Genomic DNA, 14214 nt, shown 5'->3' with positions numbered 1-14214 from the left:
TTTCTGGGTGACACTGCATTTTCACTAACATTATTAGGTCAGAATTGACTGTCCTAACAGGAGTTCATTAAACACCCCCAATCAGATCACTTCAAAGATGCCTAATCCCTAAACAATTCAATTTGCAAAATTGAAACCTTTCTTGTTAATACCACCATTTTGTTCCCTTAACCAATCTCAGTGCCTTTCTCTGCACCCATTCCAGCAGATCTACAACCTTCCTAAAGTAAAGCTTCAGACCTGTATGTAGTACTCAAGATGTGACCTAAACATTGCCTTGCACAATGGGATATCACCCTGATAGCAAAGTTCCTGTATATTAACCAGATGGCCAAAGACACCACACAAGTCTTTGGCAAAATCACACGAGCTGTCCTGGTGGCCTGTCAGCATTGCTCAAAGAACTTCATATCTGAATGCACAATTATCCCCCAAGTCAGATTTATTCTCCATTTTCCATAATCTGATTACAGTACTGCAAAGTTGGTATGTCAATCTATGATTACTGCTACCCATTACTAATGCAGTACCCTGCATTTGCCAATGTTAAAGGCGCCTCTGTAGCCAGGTGGGCAGGAGCAGCAGTGCGTAGCACACGCTTCTTGATTAGACCGGGGTTCGAGCCCATGACCACCAAATACGGAGGATGTGGAAAGGTCAGGGAATGACCACCGCATATCCCTGGAGCAATATGGCCTTAGTTGCTAATGCTCCTAAAAACCAAATAACAAACAAACCAATTGTTAAACATCAACTGTCATTTCTCAGCCCACCTGCCTAATTTTACTAGACCTTGTTGCAGTAGCTTACCTTGATTATTGTCATTAACCACCTGTACCAACCTTTATAGCATCTGCAAACTTCGACACTAAGCGTAATATACTTTCATTAATAACATTAAGGAATACAGAAAACAACAATTGGCCCAGCACTGAACTCTGGGGGATTCCACAAAAAACATTAATCGAAAAGGGCAGTATCCATTAATAACCACCCTCTGTCTTATCCTATTCAACCATCCCTGTATTGATAGCAGTAACTTACCCTTAATTCCATGCTGTGACTGCCATATAATTCCATACATGTCTAGAGGGTGATACATTACTTCTTTAACCAGTGACTCCATTAATTATTTTCCCTGAAACAGAAGTTAAGCTAACATGTCATAATTACTTATCTTACCTTTTTATTCCCCTTTGTGAATTGGGGCTACATACTCACATTTCCAGTCCATAAGGACCACTCTTCAAAGGTGTTCTCATAATTGTAGCTGAGGATTTGTTTATCTCCTTTGCTGACTCCCTTAATACAATATAATTGGATAGATATCATCCACCCCAGGTGCGTTTATTATGTTTAGCTCCAACAATTTCTTCCACTTTACTCTCATTTATCACAAAATCATTTTAGTTCCCTGTTAGAATTTGATAAACTTTAACCAGTGACTCCATTATTTTCCCTGAAACAGAAGTTAAGCTAGCATGTCATAATTATTTATCTTACCTTTTCATTCCCTTTTGTGAATTGGGGCTACATTCAATGTGAATTGGGGCATCCCTTATCTAAAGAATTCCTCAAGTGTGAATGTAGACGCAAAATAATTATTCCATTTTTCAGCAACCCGAGCAGGATAATCAACACTTAAACCACTGACATCAAGTGGAACAATATGATTCTACCCCTCTCTTAATATAATAATATACACTGACTGATCACTGAATTATGATCACCCCTGTGAAAACTGAATGCATCCCGTTGACCATGTGAGGTAAGAGTGCGGAGTTAGTTGACCTATGTAGCATAGATAAGGTGTCAGTGGTTCAGTACGTAGTAAAGTTCCGAGCATGATGGGTAAAAGAAAGGATTTATCGGACTTTGATAAAGGACAGATTGTGGGTGCTCGATGAGTTGGTGCCTCGATTTCCCAAACGGCTGAACTGGTGGGGTGTTCGAGAGCCGCCGTAGTTAAAGTGTACCAGGACTGGCATCAAAATGGTCAAACAACAGCCCAACGGGAAAACTGCAAAGGTTAGCGAAAGGTTGATGTTAGAAGTGAGCGCCGGCTGCGATGAATCATACAGGCGAACAGGCACAGCACTGTTACAGAGTTGACTACCCAGTGCAATATGGGCCAATCCGTAACAATATCTGGCATGACCATGCATTGCATGCTCGCACATATGGGCTATACCAGTAGACAACCCCTATGGCATCCTCTCCTAACCAAGGTTCATCGGCGTAAAAGACTCGCCTGGTGCAAAGAGCATGCAAGTTGGACATTAGAAGACTGGAAGAAGGTGTGCTGGTCAGATGAGTCATGTTATTTACTCCACACCGTGGATGGTCGTGTACGGATTTGGCATCAACCACATGGGGCTCTTGATCCATCATGCATGATATAAAAAGTACAGGGTGGTGAAAGCGGTTGTATGGTGTGGGGTATGTTTCACTGGCAGGAACTTGGATCTCCTGGTGCATGGTGGAACAGCGTATCACTGGTCTCTGCTATAGTCAACTGCTTGCTGACTGTGTACACCCCGCTATGTTACACTTTTTCCCGAATGGCGATAGTGTCTTCCAAGATGACAATGCACCGAGCCATCGGGCACTTGTTGTAGGAATGGTTTGAAGAACACAGTTCTGACTTTCAGCATACTGATTGGCCTCCAAACTCCCCAATATCAATCCCATAGAGCACTTGTGGGACACTATGAAAATGCACATCAAGCATCTGGATACACCAATCGCCTCCATACCTGCATTGCTGACCGCATTACACAAAGCTTGGTTGGCCATACCTCCCGAACACTTCCAACATCTTGTTGAATCAATGCCACATCGGATAGCTGCTGTACTGAGGGCAAAAGGAGGACATACGAAGTATTAGGTAGGTGGTCATAATTCAGTGATCACTCAGTGTAATACTGTTAATATACGTGAAGAAGTCTTTGCTGCTTTTCTTCATTCTTTGGCAGAGACTTCTTTTAATATGACTTAGCTCTTTTGTGACTTGATTACAGCCTAGTTCATATATCTACTATGGGCTTCTGTATCACCCGATAATTTATTTTTTCTTCTCTGCAAAAAGTCTTATCAGTTCATCTGACATCCATTTAAGTTTAGCAGTATTTCATAGTTGATATGAAAATCCTTGTATAATCTATAATTACCTCCCTATTTAGAATTTGCTGTTCATAACACCACGAGTTGGTTCCATGGCATAGAATTTAAAAACTGTTTGATACCATTGTAGTCATCCTTACGAAAGCAAAAGCCCTTTCATTTACTCTTGATAGTAGTTATGTCTAAGTAAATCTCACATTAGTACATTCATAAAGTTTATTCAAGTCATTCTGAGGAGTTCTGCTTGGCATTGATCATTAATGGCTCTCTCAATCTTTACATCATCTGCAGATTTTGACATCCCACCCTCTACTCTTGGTTACTGTCATTTATGAAAACCATAAACAGTAGTCCAACAGTAGTCCTTTCTGTACACTTATACTCCACATATTCATATTCCCTTATAAATGAGTCGCACCATTTCTCTGATATCTCCACAATACCTCTATTTGATTTCATCAGCACTTCAAATTCATCAAATTTATTTACTATGCTCCTAGCATTAGTGTGCATACAAGTGTGCTTGCAATTGTTTTCACTCTTAGTATCCATAACACAGTCCATATATTTGTTTGTTCCACAAGGACCTCCAGCAGGTCTTGAAATTTCCAACACTTTACTTTCCAGGCTGCTGCTGTTTGTTTCAATAGAAGCAGTGGAAGAATCACTTTCACCTCTGCCTGCATCTACTATTAATCTATTAGTCTGTGTATCCCCCCCCCCAAGCTAGCAGTTTTCTGAACTACCTAACACAGCCTTGATAGCATCAGCAAACATTCTTGCACCCCTTTCTATATAAGTGTATCCCTTCCCTGTAAAAATAGTCTCTTCTATTAACACGCAGAGACCATGCTGAGAAAAATTCTGCCCCATGAGCTTTGAGTAGTCTCTCCATGGTTGAATTGATTGACAATTTAATCATGTTAAGGCTCTTATCATCTGCTCTGACCTATCCTGTCTGGTCAGGATTGCAGACACTTTGAATTTCAATCTTAACTAATGAACTTTATCTCTTATCCATATACAAACAATATCACCTTTTGTGCCCTTAAAAGATGATAGCTGCTCTACAGTGTCATCTACTTTAGCTTCTGGAAAACATACTCTGGTCCTATTCCATCTGTCCTTTTTGCACTATATATTTTCCAATTCCCTGACAATTCAGTCACCAAACTATATACTTCCTTCTGGAACCAAGGATCTCTGCTGTGTAGATGTCTTATCTGTTGGTCTGATACTGAAAAATGGGCACAATCATTAGGCTGATGGAGGATGGGGAGCTGAGTGTTTAATAGGTTCCTCTGTTTTAATCCTCATTCAGGTCGCACTCTGCCCTGCCGTAGGGAGTTAGAAGTAATGCCAGCAGGTGACCAAGTGGTTAGGTAGTAGTTGTATTAGTATAAATATATATACAAAGGGGAGGTTACTGATGATTCTCCAAAGTTTCTAACATGTCCCATGTGGCCCTGAGTGCCAAATGCTCAGTCACTGATTCACTCAGCACTCCGGTCCACATGTAATGTGCTAGGTTACCAAGAAGAAGAGAGAAGAAAAAAAAGGAAAAAAAAAAAAAAAAAACAGATGTAGTTTTTTTTTTTTTTTTTTTTTTGTTAGTTGTTGGTGCATCAGCTTCTGTGGCTATAATGCTGTTGTTATTTGTTGTTGTTATTTTGGTTTTTTTAGGAGCATTAGCAGCTAAGGCCATATTGCTCCGGGACATGCAGTGGTCATTCCGACCTTTCCGCATCCTCCATATTTGGTGGTGACGGGCTCGAACCCCGATCTAATCAAGAAGTGTGTGCTACGCACTGCTGCTCCTTCCCACCTGGCTACAGAGGCGCCTTAGGCTATAATGCACCTACCAAGGTTTTTGTACTACTCTGATCCAAGCCCGAGGCAAGATTCGAACCTGCGACCTTTGGGTTGCCAGGTAGGCACTTTACCAATACCGCTAGCCCGGTCGGCAGATGTAGATATAAATTGCTTGCAAACTAATTCTTGGGGTATAGTAAATAAATATGAGGAATTTGAAGTATTGGTTAGGTCAGGGGTCGGCAACCTGCGGCTCTTTGAGATGTAACTGTGGCTCTTTTAACTTTTACCCTACATGAAGCAAAGTTTGAAATGGAGTTAGAGGACTTAAAAATCAAGGACATCTGGAGTGCAAGACACCTTAGGGAGATGGAGGACGATGCCTTAAAACTAAAATTGAGGATTTGGAGAGGCAAAAGGCTGCTATTGCAATTGTACATAAATGGATACGGATAGATGAGTTGAAAAAGTAAGACCAAATTGTGTTCAATGAATGGCATAGCTTACCGGACATGTACATAAATTTCAAAATATTTGCGTTTGGACTTCTCTCAGTTTTTGGTTTGACGAATTTCTGCAGGCAAATATTTTCGAACATGAACTTTATTAAAAATAAATCAAGAAACTGTCTGAACAATGTGAGTCTCTCAGCATGCTTAAAGACGAAAATTACAGTATACTTCCCTGACGTTGAGAGACTCGCTCAAGAAGTTCAGCAGCAAAAGTCACATTAATTATAAATTAATGTGACACAATTATAAATATTATTAATAAATAATATTTCAAAAAATATATATTTTTAAAAAAAACACCTTCCCACTCTATTCCATTTCTTAAAAAACTTACCCCCCCCCATCTGAGCTGAAGTGCGGTTCTTCGGATTCTCTCTCTCTCTCTCTCTCTCTCTTTTTTTTTTTTATATATATAAGATCAAAAATGACTCTTCACTCCAAAAGGCTGCCGACCCCTGGGTTAGGTCATCAAACATGGCATTGTAGTGATATCAGAAACACAGTGTCACTCAGATATATGGGTTTCTGAATTTGTATATGGAACATACATTTATAAGAAAGAACATTCATTTACAAGAAAGGACAGGAAGATGGAGGGAGAGTTATGCTCTTGGTTGAGAAGCACAGACTTTAAGGGAGTGCACTTTGTTTACATAGGTGGAAAGTGTAATGTTGAGTTAGTTTGGTGTAACATAAGCAATGGAAAAACAAAAATCAGAAATGAGGGTAGTGGTATATTACAGAGCAAATGACTGTGATGTGTATAATGAAAAGCTATATAGACAAACAGAGTGGGCCAGTAAATGAGAATGTCTTATAATGGGGAACTTTGATTTTCCAGATATTGACTGGACTTTGTGGTCAGTCACTCAACACAGAAGCAAAATTTTGTGGATTTATTGGACGATTGTTTCCTACACCAGTATGTTAGAGAAACAACACTCTTGAACTGATTATCAGCAGTGACAATTCTTGCATTAAGAATCTGCAGATAAAAGACAAACTGGGTGGCAGTAATTATAATGTATTGATGCGGGATTTACTTAAAGATATAACTACTGTCAAAAGCAAGGAAAAGTGCTTTTGCTTTCATTAAGGTGTCTACAGTGGTCTCAGACAGTTTTTAAATTCTGTGCAGTAGGACCAACTGATGACGTTACCAACAGCAAATTATAAATGGGAAACATTCAAGGATGTTATCATAAAAGCTAATAGGCTTTTTATACTAACTAGCAGATAGCTTTCCACCTTCTTTTAAAACTGAGCAAAAGATAGCAATTCAGTGGCTAGCTTTGCATAAAACTGACAATTTTAATGGCTTTATCAAACTTGATTTAGTTCTGTAGGTATGCCCTGGGTGGAGATTGCTTCTGGTGCAACAGCCTGAATATGAAGAATAATCCCCATCTTTTCAATGATCATGGCTCTGGCAAAATCTTGCTTACCTCAACACACTGACTCCAATCCAAGTGACTGCCCTTAATCAATTCATCAATAAACTAAAATACTCCTCCACCCATATAGTATGTTTTGGTAGATTAAATAGCAATAGAAGCTTCCTCATTTAGTTTGTATCTGACAAACAAGACAAAAACTAAATTTGATAACTGTGGATTCATTGGATATTACAGTGCATAGTAGCCAATCAATCATATTTGTAATAATGATTGCTGCTTTACGTATCTGTACATATCTCTAATTTTAAATGTTGGCTGACAGGCAAACACTTCAATGGCTTTGTTCACTGTGTTTAACCATCACTCACACCATTACTTTGGCCACAGCTTTTAATCAATGTCTAGCTAATCACTTCGGCATCTCTAGACTTCTGCAGTAATGGAATACACCAATAAAAGCCTTTGTGCTTCCACATTTTCATCTCCTGTCACACTGCAATTTTTTTTTTTTTTTTTTTTTTTTTTTTAACCCTTGGATATTCTTGACCATATTTTGGAAGAATTCTACTGGTTTGTCATGGTATTTGGGTGGAGCTTGAATGGAATAGCCTTGTGTTATCACTTATGAGAGTCATACCAAATCACAAAGTATAATTTTATTCTAATCCACTGCAGTCCTCAAAAATCACAGTTTAAGATAATCTTCATCCTTTGGATTTTTTTTTTTTTTTTTTTTTTTTGTTTGCTACTGATACTCTAAACACTCTCAAATGAAGAGGAATTCTATCTGTGATAGAAATGTGTTTAGAATGCTTTATGTTTGAAATGAAATCGATGGAAAACAAATCACTGCCTTAGAGGTCAAACAGAACTCCCCCCCCTCCCCACAAAATTTCAAATGGCACACCTATGATCCTTAACAACCACACTAAGCCAGCACTCAGAGCCTTCCAGCTCTTTCCGCATCACCCATGGTGGCAGACTTGGTTTTCCCACTGATCATAAAACACATTTGAAAGGACAGATTTACAAAATATTAACTAGTAAATTTAAACTGCTGGCCAAATTAAAAAAAAAACAAACTTTTATTTTAATCAATTGTATAACTTTTATTTTAAATATTTTTGATCTGTCCAGAAATCTAAATTTTGTCACTGATACTAGCTCATAGACAGGAACACGACTTCTACATAATGTAATTTTTTAAACAGTACAAATAAGTAAACATGAAATAACTGAAAGCACATTAATCAAGAATATTTTCATTGTTATGGATACCAATTAAAATAATAATGCACAATTATTTTATAAACCAATTGAAAACTGAGAGTACAACCCACACCAAATTAAGGCTCATCATTATGAACATTCTTGCTAGATAATATAAAACAGGCAATAATACAGATACTTATAAATTTCCTTATCAAATCAGAATTGTAAAAAATGAACTTTTATAATTTTTTTTTTTTTATATACAGAGTTCACTCAAACAGCAAACAGCACTCGAAAACAATTTTAGGTATTTGCTCTTCAGTAACATACTGCAACATTCAGCATCAGAAACCCTTTCACCTATCACCCTTCGTGAAAAAGTGGTATATGGATATCTGTTGATGGTTCACTGGATAGCAGCCAACAACTGAAATACAATCCTTTGGAATTCTATGTTCCACAAAGAAGTGATTCTTGTGGGGTCTTTGTTTTCATTTTATTTATTGCAAATGTGGTACTTTTCTTTTTTTGTGTGTGTGAGGGTGTGTCTCCTTGGGCAAGGAGCTGTGCATTTGCACTTCTAGAAGTCAGTATCAATTCAGGCCATTTTCTGATTTTATTTTGATTGTTAGGGTATCTTGGCATTCAGGTAGTAAAACTGCACAATACTAATTATTAATTATTGCATTAGTATGCTCTAGTAGTGATCACAAAGACAAACACATTCTGCTTTGTAATTAAAAAAAACAGTTAAAATTTTAAAACTCAAAAGCACAATCATCACACATCACAATCTCACACTTTGCTAAAAGTGTGAGACTGTGGTGATAAGCCCCACTTATTTTGATTTATTTCCCCTAGACCTGTTCTCCAAAATCAAATCCACACTAAAAGGATGAAAATCTGATGGTGTAGAGGACATTAAAAGAAAGGTTACAAAGGTGGTGGTGGTGGTGGTGGTGGTGAATTCAGATGCATTTATAAAAGTTTTTGAGAGCTCTATGGGCAATCTCATGCTGATCGCTGTGTTCTTCAGCAATGACAAAAGGCACAAACTTGGCTAAAATGCCCAGTTAGGCAATGTGTCCTTTGGAATTTCTTTTTTTGCAAAATCTTGTGTGAAAACTGACATGTTCCATAAGAAATACCAATTTCGCTAGTAACTTAAGTTTGACACGTCAGTTAAACATTTATCAGTTCTGATCATGTTATGAACACAAGCAAATCATTAGTTTTGAAGCTTTATGGCCAGAGCGAGCATCATCTTCGATGGACAAGTGGCCCTCTTTAAACTTCATAAACCACTCAAAAGTGTTGAATACACATATCATCTTCTGCAAAAGCTTTTAAAATCAGCTTTCGGAGAACATACATGGGTTTCTGTGGCATATTTCCCTAATTTTAAACAAAATTTGATGCAAATTTGCTGTTCAATAAAATCATTCATTTTAAAATGCAGTGAAACACATAAAACACCTAACAAATGCATGCTAATTCAGTCTGATTGCAGATAAACAGGCAGTTCATACATTCCATTTATTTAGATGAGATACCAAACATGTTATGACAAGTCATAATGTGCTACAATGCTGCAATTTCAAGGTCTAGTCAGACCCCAAACTTTGTGATCATCCCTCATATGTAAAGCAAGTTTTTCCATTACTATCATAAGTCCATTGAAAGACTGGCAACAGTATCACATTTTAGGTTTTGTTCATGCTCTCACTAGTGTAGAGAAAATTTAATGCCATGCAATGGTAATAAAAGAGATGTAGTAATCATTGCAGTTTAGTTTGTTGAAACAAGCCAAACCAAGATAAATCATTGTTATGATTTATCTGGTTTGCATTTACTTTAAATTATAGTTTTCACAAAATTTTAGATTTCCCTCCAAACTCTTGATTATTAAAAGAAAAAGAAAAAAAATAAGGAAAGATATCATAATGTGTCCTGCTGATATGTGGATTTATTTATTTTACTATGACATTTATCAATAAATGTAATTACATTGACCATATCCTTGGTATTCATTAAGTCTGTATTGGGAAATGCACATTTGAAAATAAGCACAAACCTGATTAAGATTCATAAAAAAAAAGGAAGATTCATGCAAAATTGGAAAAAAATAGGTTTTTTTTTTTTTTTTTTTTTTTTTTAGCAGACCTTATAAAAAAATTCATAAAAATTGCCAGCTATGTTTATAGTTTATTCGCTGTTTTCTCACTTTTGTCCTGAGAGAATAACTTTCTTAAGCACTTTGGTGATAAGGGTGTTGCCATTTATTGATCTGAACATAAAGATAAATGTAAATTAAAGGAAATGAAGAAAAGTAACTTTCCTAGCTGGGTTAGTGGTTACTCAATTATTGTATATATAATTATCAATATTTTTAAACTTACAGAATTTTGAGATTTCACTACTTATATAATTAACAGACTAGCTATCACTCAAAATGTCAATTTGATCACGAAATCTCTTTGTTCTGGGTATCTAATTAACCAGTACATAAGAATTTGCTTTCAATTAGCATTAGTAGAGGCATATGATGCAAGAAAGCAAGCTTATATTGCATCAGCTAAAAAAAAAAAAAAAAAAAAAAACTTTCCCATTTCACCCATCCATTTGCTCCAAATGTTCTGCCTTGAACTTATTTAAGTTGACCTCCACTACAACAGATGGAAGTTTGTTCCAACTATCAACCATCTACTGGCTAAAGGCAAAGGTTTGTGCTGACTCAAAGAAAGAAAAAATATTAATCAGTATTAGCAAAAAAAATTTAATTCAGGGCCATACTGTATTAAAAAGAGGAAAATGAGAATATCAAATTACCTAATTTATCACTGCATAAGAGAATGAATTACATATTCAACAGGAAGACTATTTTCTGTCTATAAAAAAATTAATAAAACAGCACAAACAAGAAGGAATTCTGAACATCAACAAACACTTCCTTGACAGAATTAACCTTTAAAGTCCAAAGTGCTAAATTGGCACTGTGTATTGTAGTGTACTGTAGCATACTCTGTGCCAATCTCAACTACCAAGATTTGAATATAACCAGCTTTTTGTTGCTACTGATGATGGGATGCTGGAAAAAAAGGGTAGTTTATGTCAGATACTTTATATGAATACAAAGAAAACGTTACTTATCTTACCAACCTCTTCCCAATAGCACTGTTTAGTTTCTGCATTTTTATTTGCTGTCCCTACAATCACTAATGCTTTTAAGAGATTCCTTTTGGCAGGAGTTGGCAACATCTGGAACTGTCCAGCTGACTGTTTCTTAATCAAACTGTTTAAACTTGTGCATCTCAGGGCTCGATCACCTCTAAACGAAACAAAAACAAAAAAAAACTTCAAATATATTACTATAGAGAAGATATACTTGTAAGAGCATAAGTTACAATCATAAACAAAAAAATTCATGGTCTTCATTAAGAATCATGTATAGTGGAATTACTACTGTTATAAATATAATTATTCAGCAAAAGAAGTTATGTTCAGTTAAATAAATAAATAGGTTAAATAAATAAAATCAAATGATTTTTATTTATTTAACCTATTTCAGTATTTGCCTTTAGTTATAATGAATACAAAATTAAGGAAAGCTAGAAACATACAGGCAGAGAAATAAACAAGATATACAGAAAATGTATTGAGATACTGTGATCTTTACTTATATGCTTCCATTCTGTTTGGTCTCTAAATAATAACTGCAAATGAATGCAAAAGTTAAGGAAGAGTAAATAATAATTTTAAAATTTTTATATCTCTCTGTATGTGTTTCAACCCAATTAAAGCATGCATTATACAATGACATTGCAGACATCTTAAAAACGCTACTATTTTTACCTATTTTTTATGGTGTGGTGGCAGCATAGCAGTCAACTGCAGTTGACTGCTATGCTGCAGTTTACTAAATAAATAGTACAAGGGTCCTAATCACCCATGTTAGCTTATTTCTGCTAAATGCACTAAGCATTTAGAATCTCAATAGTGTTACACAGAAATATAACAGCATAATATACATTGCCATCACATAATATGGAAATAGTGTAATATGATTATACTCATCTTTCAGTTCATGTGGTACTTAAAAATTAGACTAAATTCATTCCTCAAAAAAAAGCAGCAAGAAAAAAGCTCAAAATGGTGGTAATGATTGGGTCTGGAGAGAACTGGAGGTTAGACGTGCGGAAATTTGCCTTTAGCCAGCGGGTGGTTGGTTGGTGGAACAGACTTCCATCCCTTGTGGTGGAGGTTGATAGCCTAAATAAGTTTAAGGCTCAGCTGGACAGGTATTTTGAACGAACAGAGGGGTGAAGTGGAAGTGGGTTTTTTTTTTTTGGCTGATGCTGCATAAGCTTGCTTTCTTGCATCAAATGCCTCTACTAATGCTAATGCTAATGCTAAAATAAGAACCCATTGATAGCAGCTCCCTTGAAAATCAGAACTATACTTATATTAGACTACTGTACAAATTCGAGCAGTATTGCATTAAGGGCAAGTTGCTACAATGGATAAAAGGATGGTTGAGTGGGAGACAGAGTGGTAATCAATGGACACTGCTCTTCATGGACTAATGTTATTAGTGGAGTCCCCAGGATTTGATGTTGGGCCCAGTGCTGTTTTCTGTATTTATCAATAATATTGATATGGGCTGAGAAGTGGCAACTGAGGTTTAACATTGACAAATGTAAAGTACTGCATATGGGTGGCAGTAACCCCAGCATAACTTACCAACTATATGGTACGTTATGGTAGTAGAGAATGAAATTGACCTGGGAGTGATTGTGCAGTCGGATATGAAGTTTTCTGAGCAATGCAGACAGGCTGCAAGAGTAGCTCATGGTGTCTTGTCAATGATATACAGAAATTTTGCTAGCAGGGATAAGGAGTTGATTGTCCCCTTGTATAAGGCAATGGTCAGGCCACACCTTGAATAATGCATACAGGTCTGGAGGCCTCGTTTTAGGATGTAGAGCTGCTGGAATGAGTAGAGAGAGAAGGGCAATGAAATTGGTGAGTGGAACAAAGGGTTGCTCTTACCAAGAAAGACTCAAGTTCTCAAGTTCTGCAAATTGCAGCATCTGGAGACTAGGCACCTGCGATGTGATCTAATTGAGGTGTATAAGGCCTTGAATGGTCTGAGCAAGCTCAATGCAAATGGAATTCTTCTTCTTGCTCAGATTACTCACCTGATGGAACATAAATTCAAATTGAGGAAAGACAATTGTAGAATAGATGTGCGGAAATATGCCTTTAGCCAGCGGATGGTTAATAGTCGGAACAAATATCCATCTGTCATAGTGGAGATTGAAAACTTAAATAAGTTCAAGGCAGAACTAGACAAGCATTTGGATGGATGAAATAGGAAGGTTTTTTTTTTTTTTTTTTTTTTGTTTTTGGCTGATGCTAATGCTATATATAGTGCACTACTTGTTGCTCTTTGCTAATGTTTGTTGTTTGTTATTTGATTTTTAGGAGCATTAGCAACTAAGGCCACATTGCTCCGGGATATACAGTGGTCATTCCCTGACCTTTCCGAATCCTCCGTATTTGGTGGGCACGGGCTCGAACTCCAGTATAATCAAGAAGTGTGTGCTATGCACTGCTGCTCCTACCCAACTGGCTACGGAGGCACCGCTCTTTGCTAATTATCTGCACTAGGACATGATACCAATGGGGATGTTTTGTGCGATTTCATTGTAGAGTGTGTGAGAAGATTATGTGCCAGTTAAACAATCTGACAAGATTATATGAGGGCTTGAGGAATAGGGTTGATGCTCTCAAAGAAATTAAAAAGCAGGACCAATCAGGCACTCAGCACAATGCCAGAGTGCATTAGACAACACAACGAAATCCTCCATGGCAGAAAGCACTGGTTCCACAGGAAGTAGCTATTACTGGTTTCTATCAGGGAAATAGAAACCATATTTTGTAAGATGGATGCTCTGGCAGGGGCAAAAGTTAATAACATGGACCAGCTATTGACTTTTAATTAATATTGCATATGTTGGTACTAATGATGGCAAGAGTAGGATTTATGAGTATTTACTCAAGACAAGTATAAGGCAAAGAGTCACAAGTCAAGAATAAAGAAAGTATCTGCCAATCTGCAAGACACAAGAGGAGAGAGTACATGATGAGAGCTTTGT

At 36.9% G+C, this 14214-nt stretch overlaps 1 protein-coding gene across 1 annotated transcript in view; it reads right to left on the bottom strand.

Moving 5' to 3' along the window:
- The window catches only part of LOC150091450 (exportin-4-like), a 748459-nt gene that overhangs the window by 184306 nt on the left and 549939 nt on the right, over window positions 1-14214 (bottom strand). The window contains exon 16 of the mRNA XM_090383995.1: window positions 11216-11384. Coding sequence (XP_090240121.1) covers window positions 11216-11384 — 169 coding nt within the window. The remainder of the gene's footprint in view (window positions 1-11215; window positions 11385-14214) is intronic.

This window comes from Mastigoproctus giganteus, chromosome 1 (assembly GCF_048544385.1).
Source record: "Mastigoproctus giganteus isolate SK-2022 chromosome 1, ASM4854438v1, whole genome shotgun sequence".
Lineage (NCBI taxonomy): Eukaryota > Metazoa > Arthropoda > Arachnida > Uropygi > Thelyphonidae > Mastigoproctus > Mastigoproctus giganteus.
This window is presented reverse-complemented; position numbering and strand designations above follow the sequence as displayed.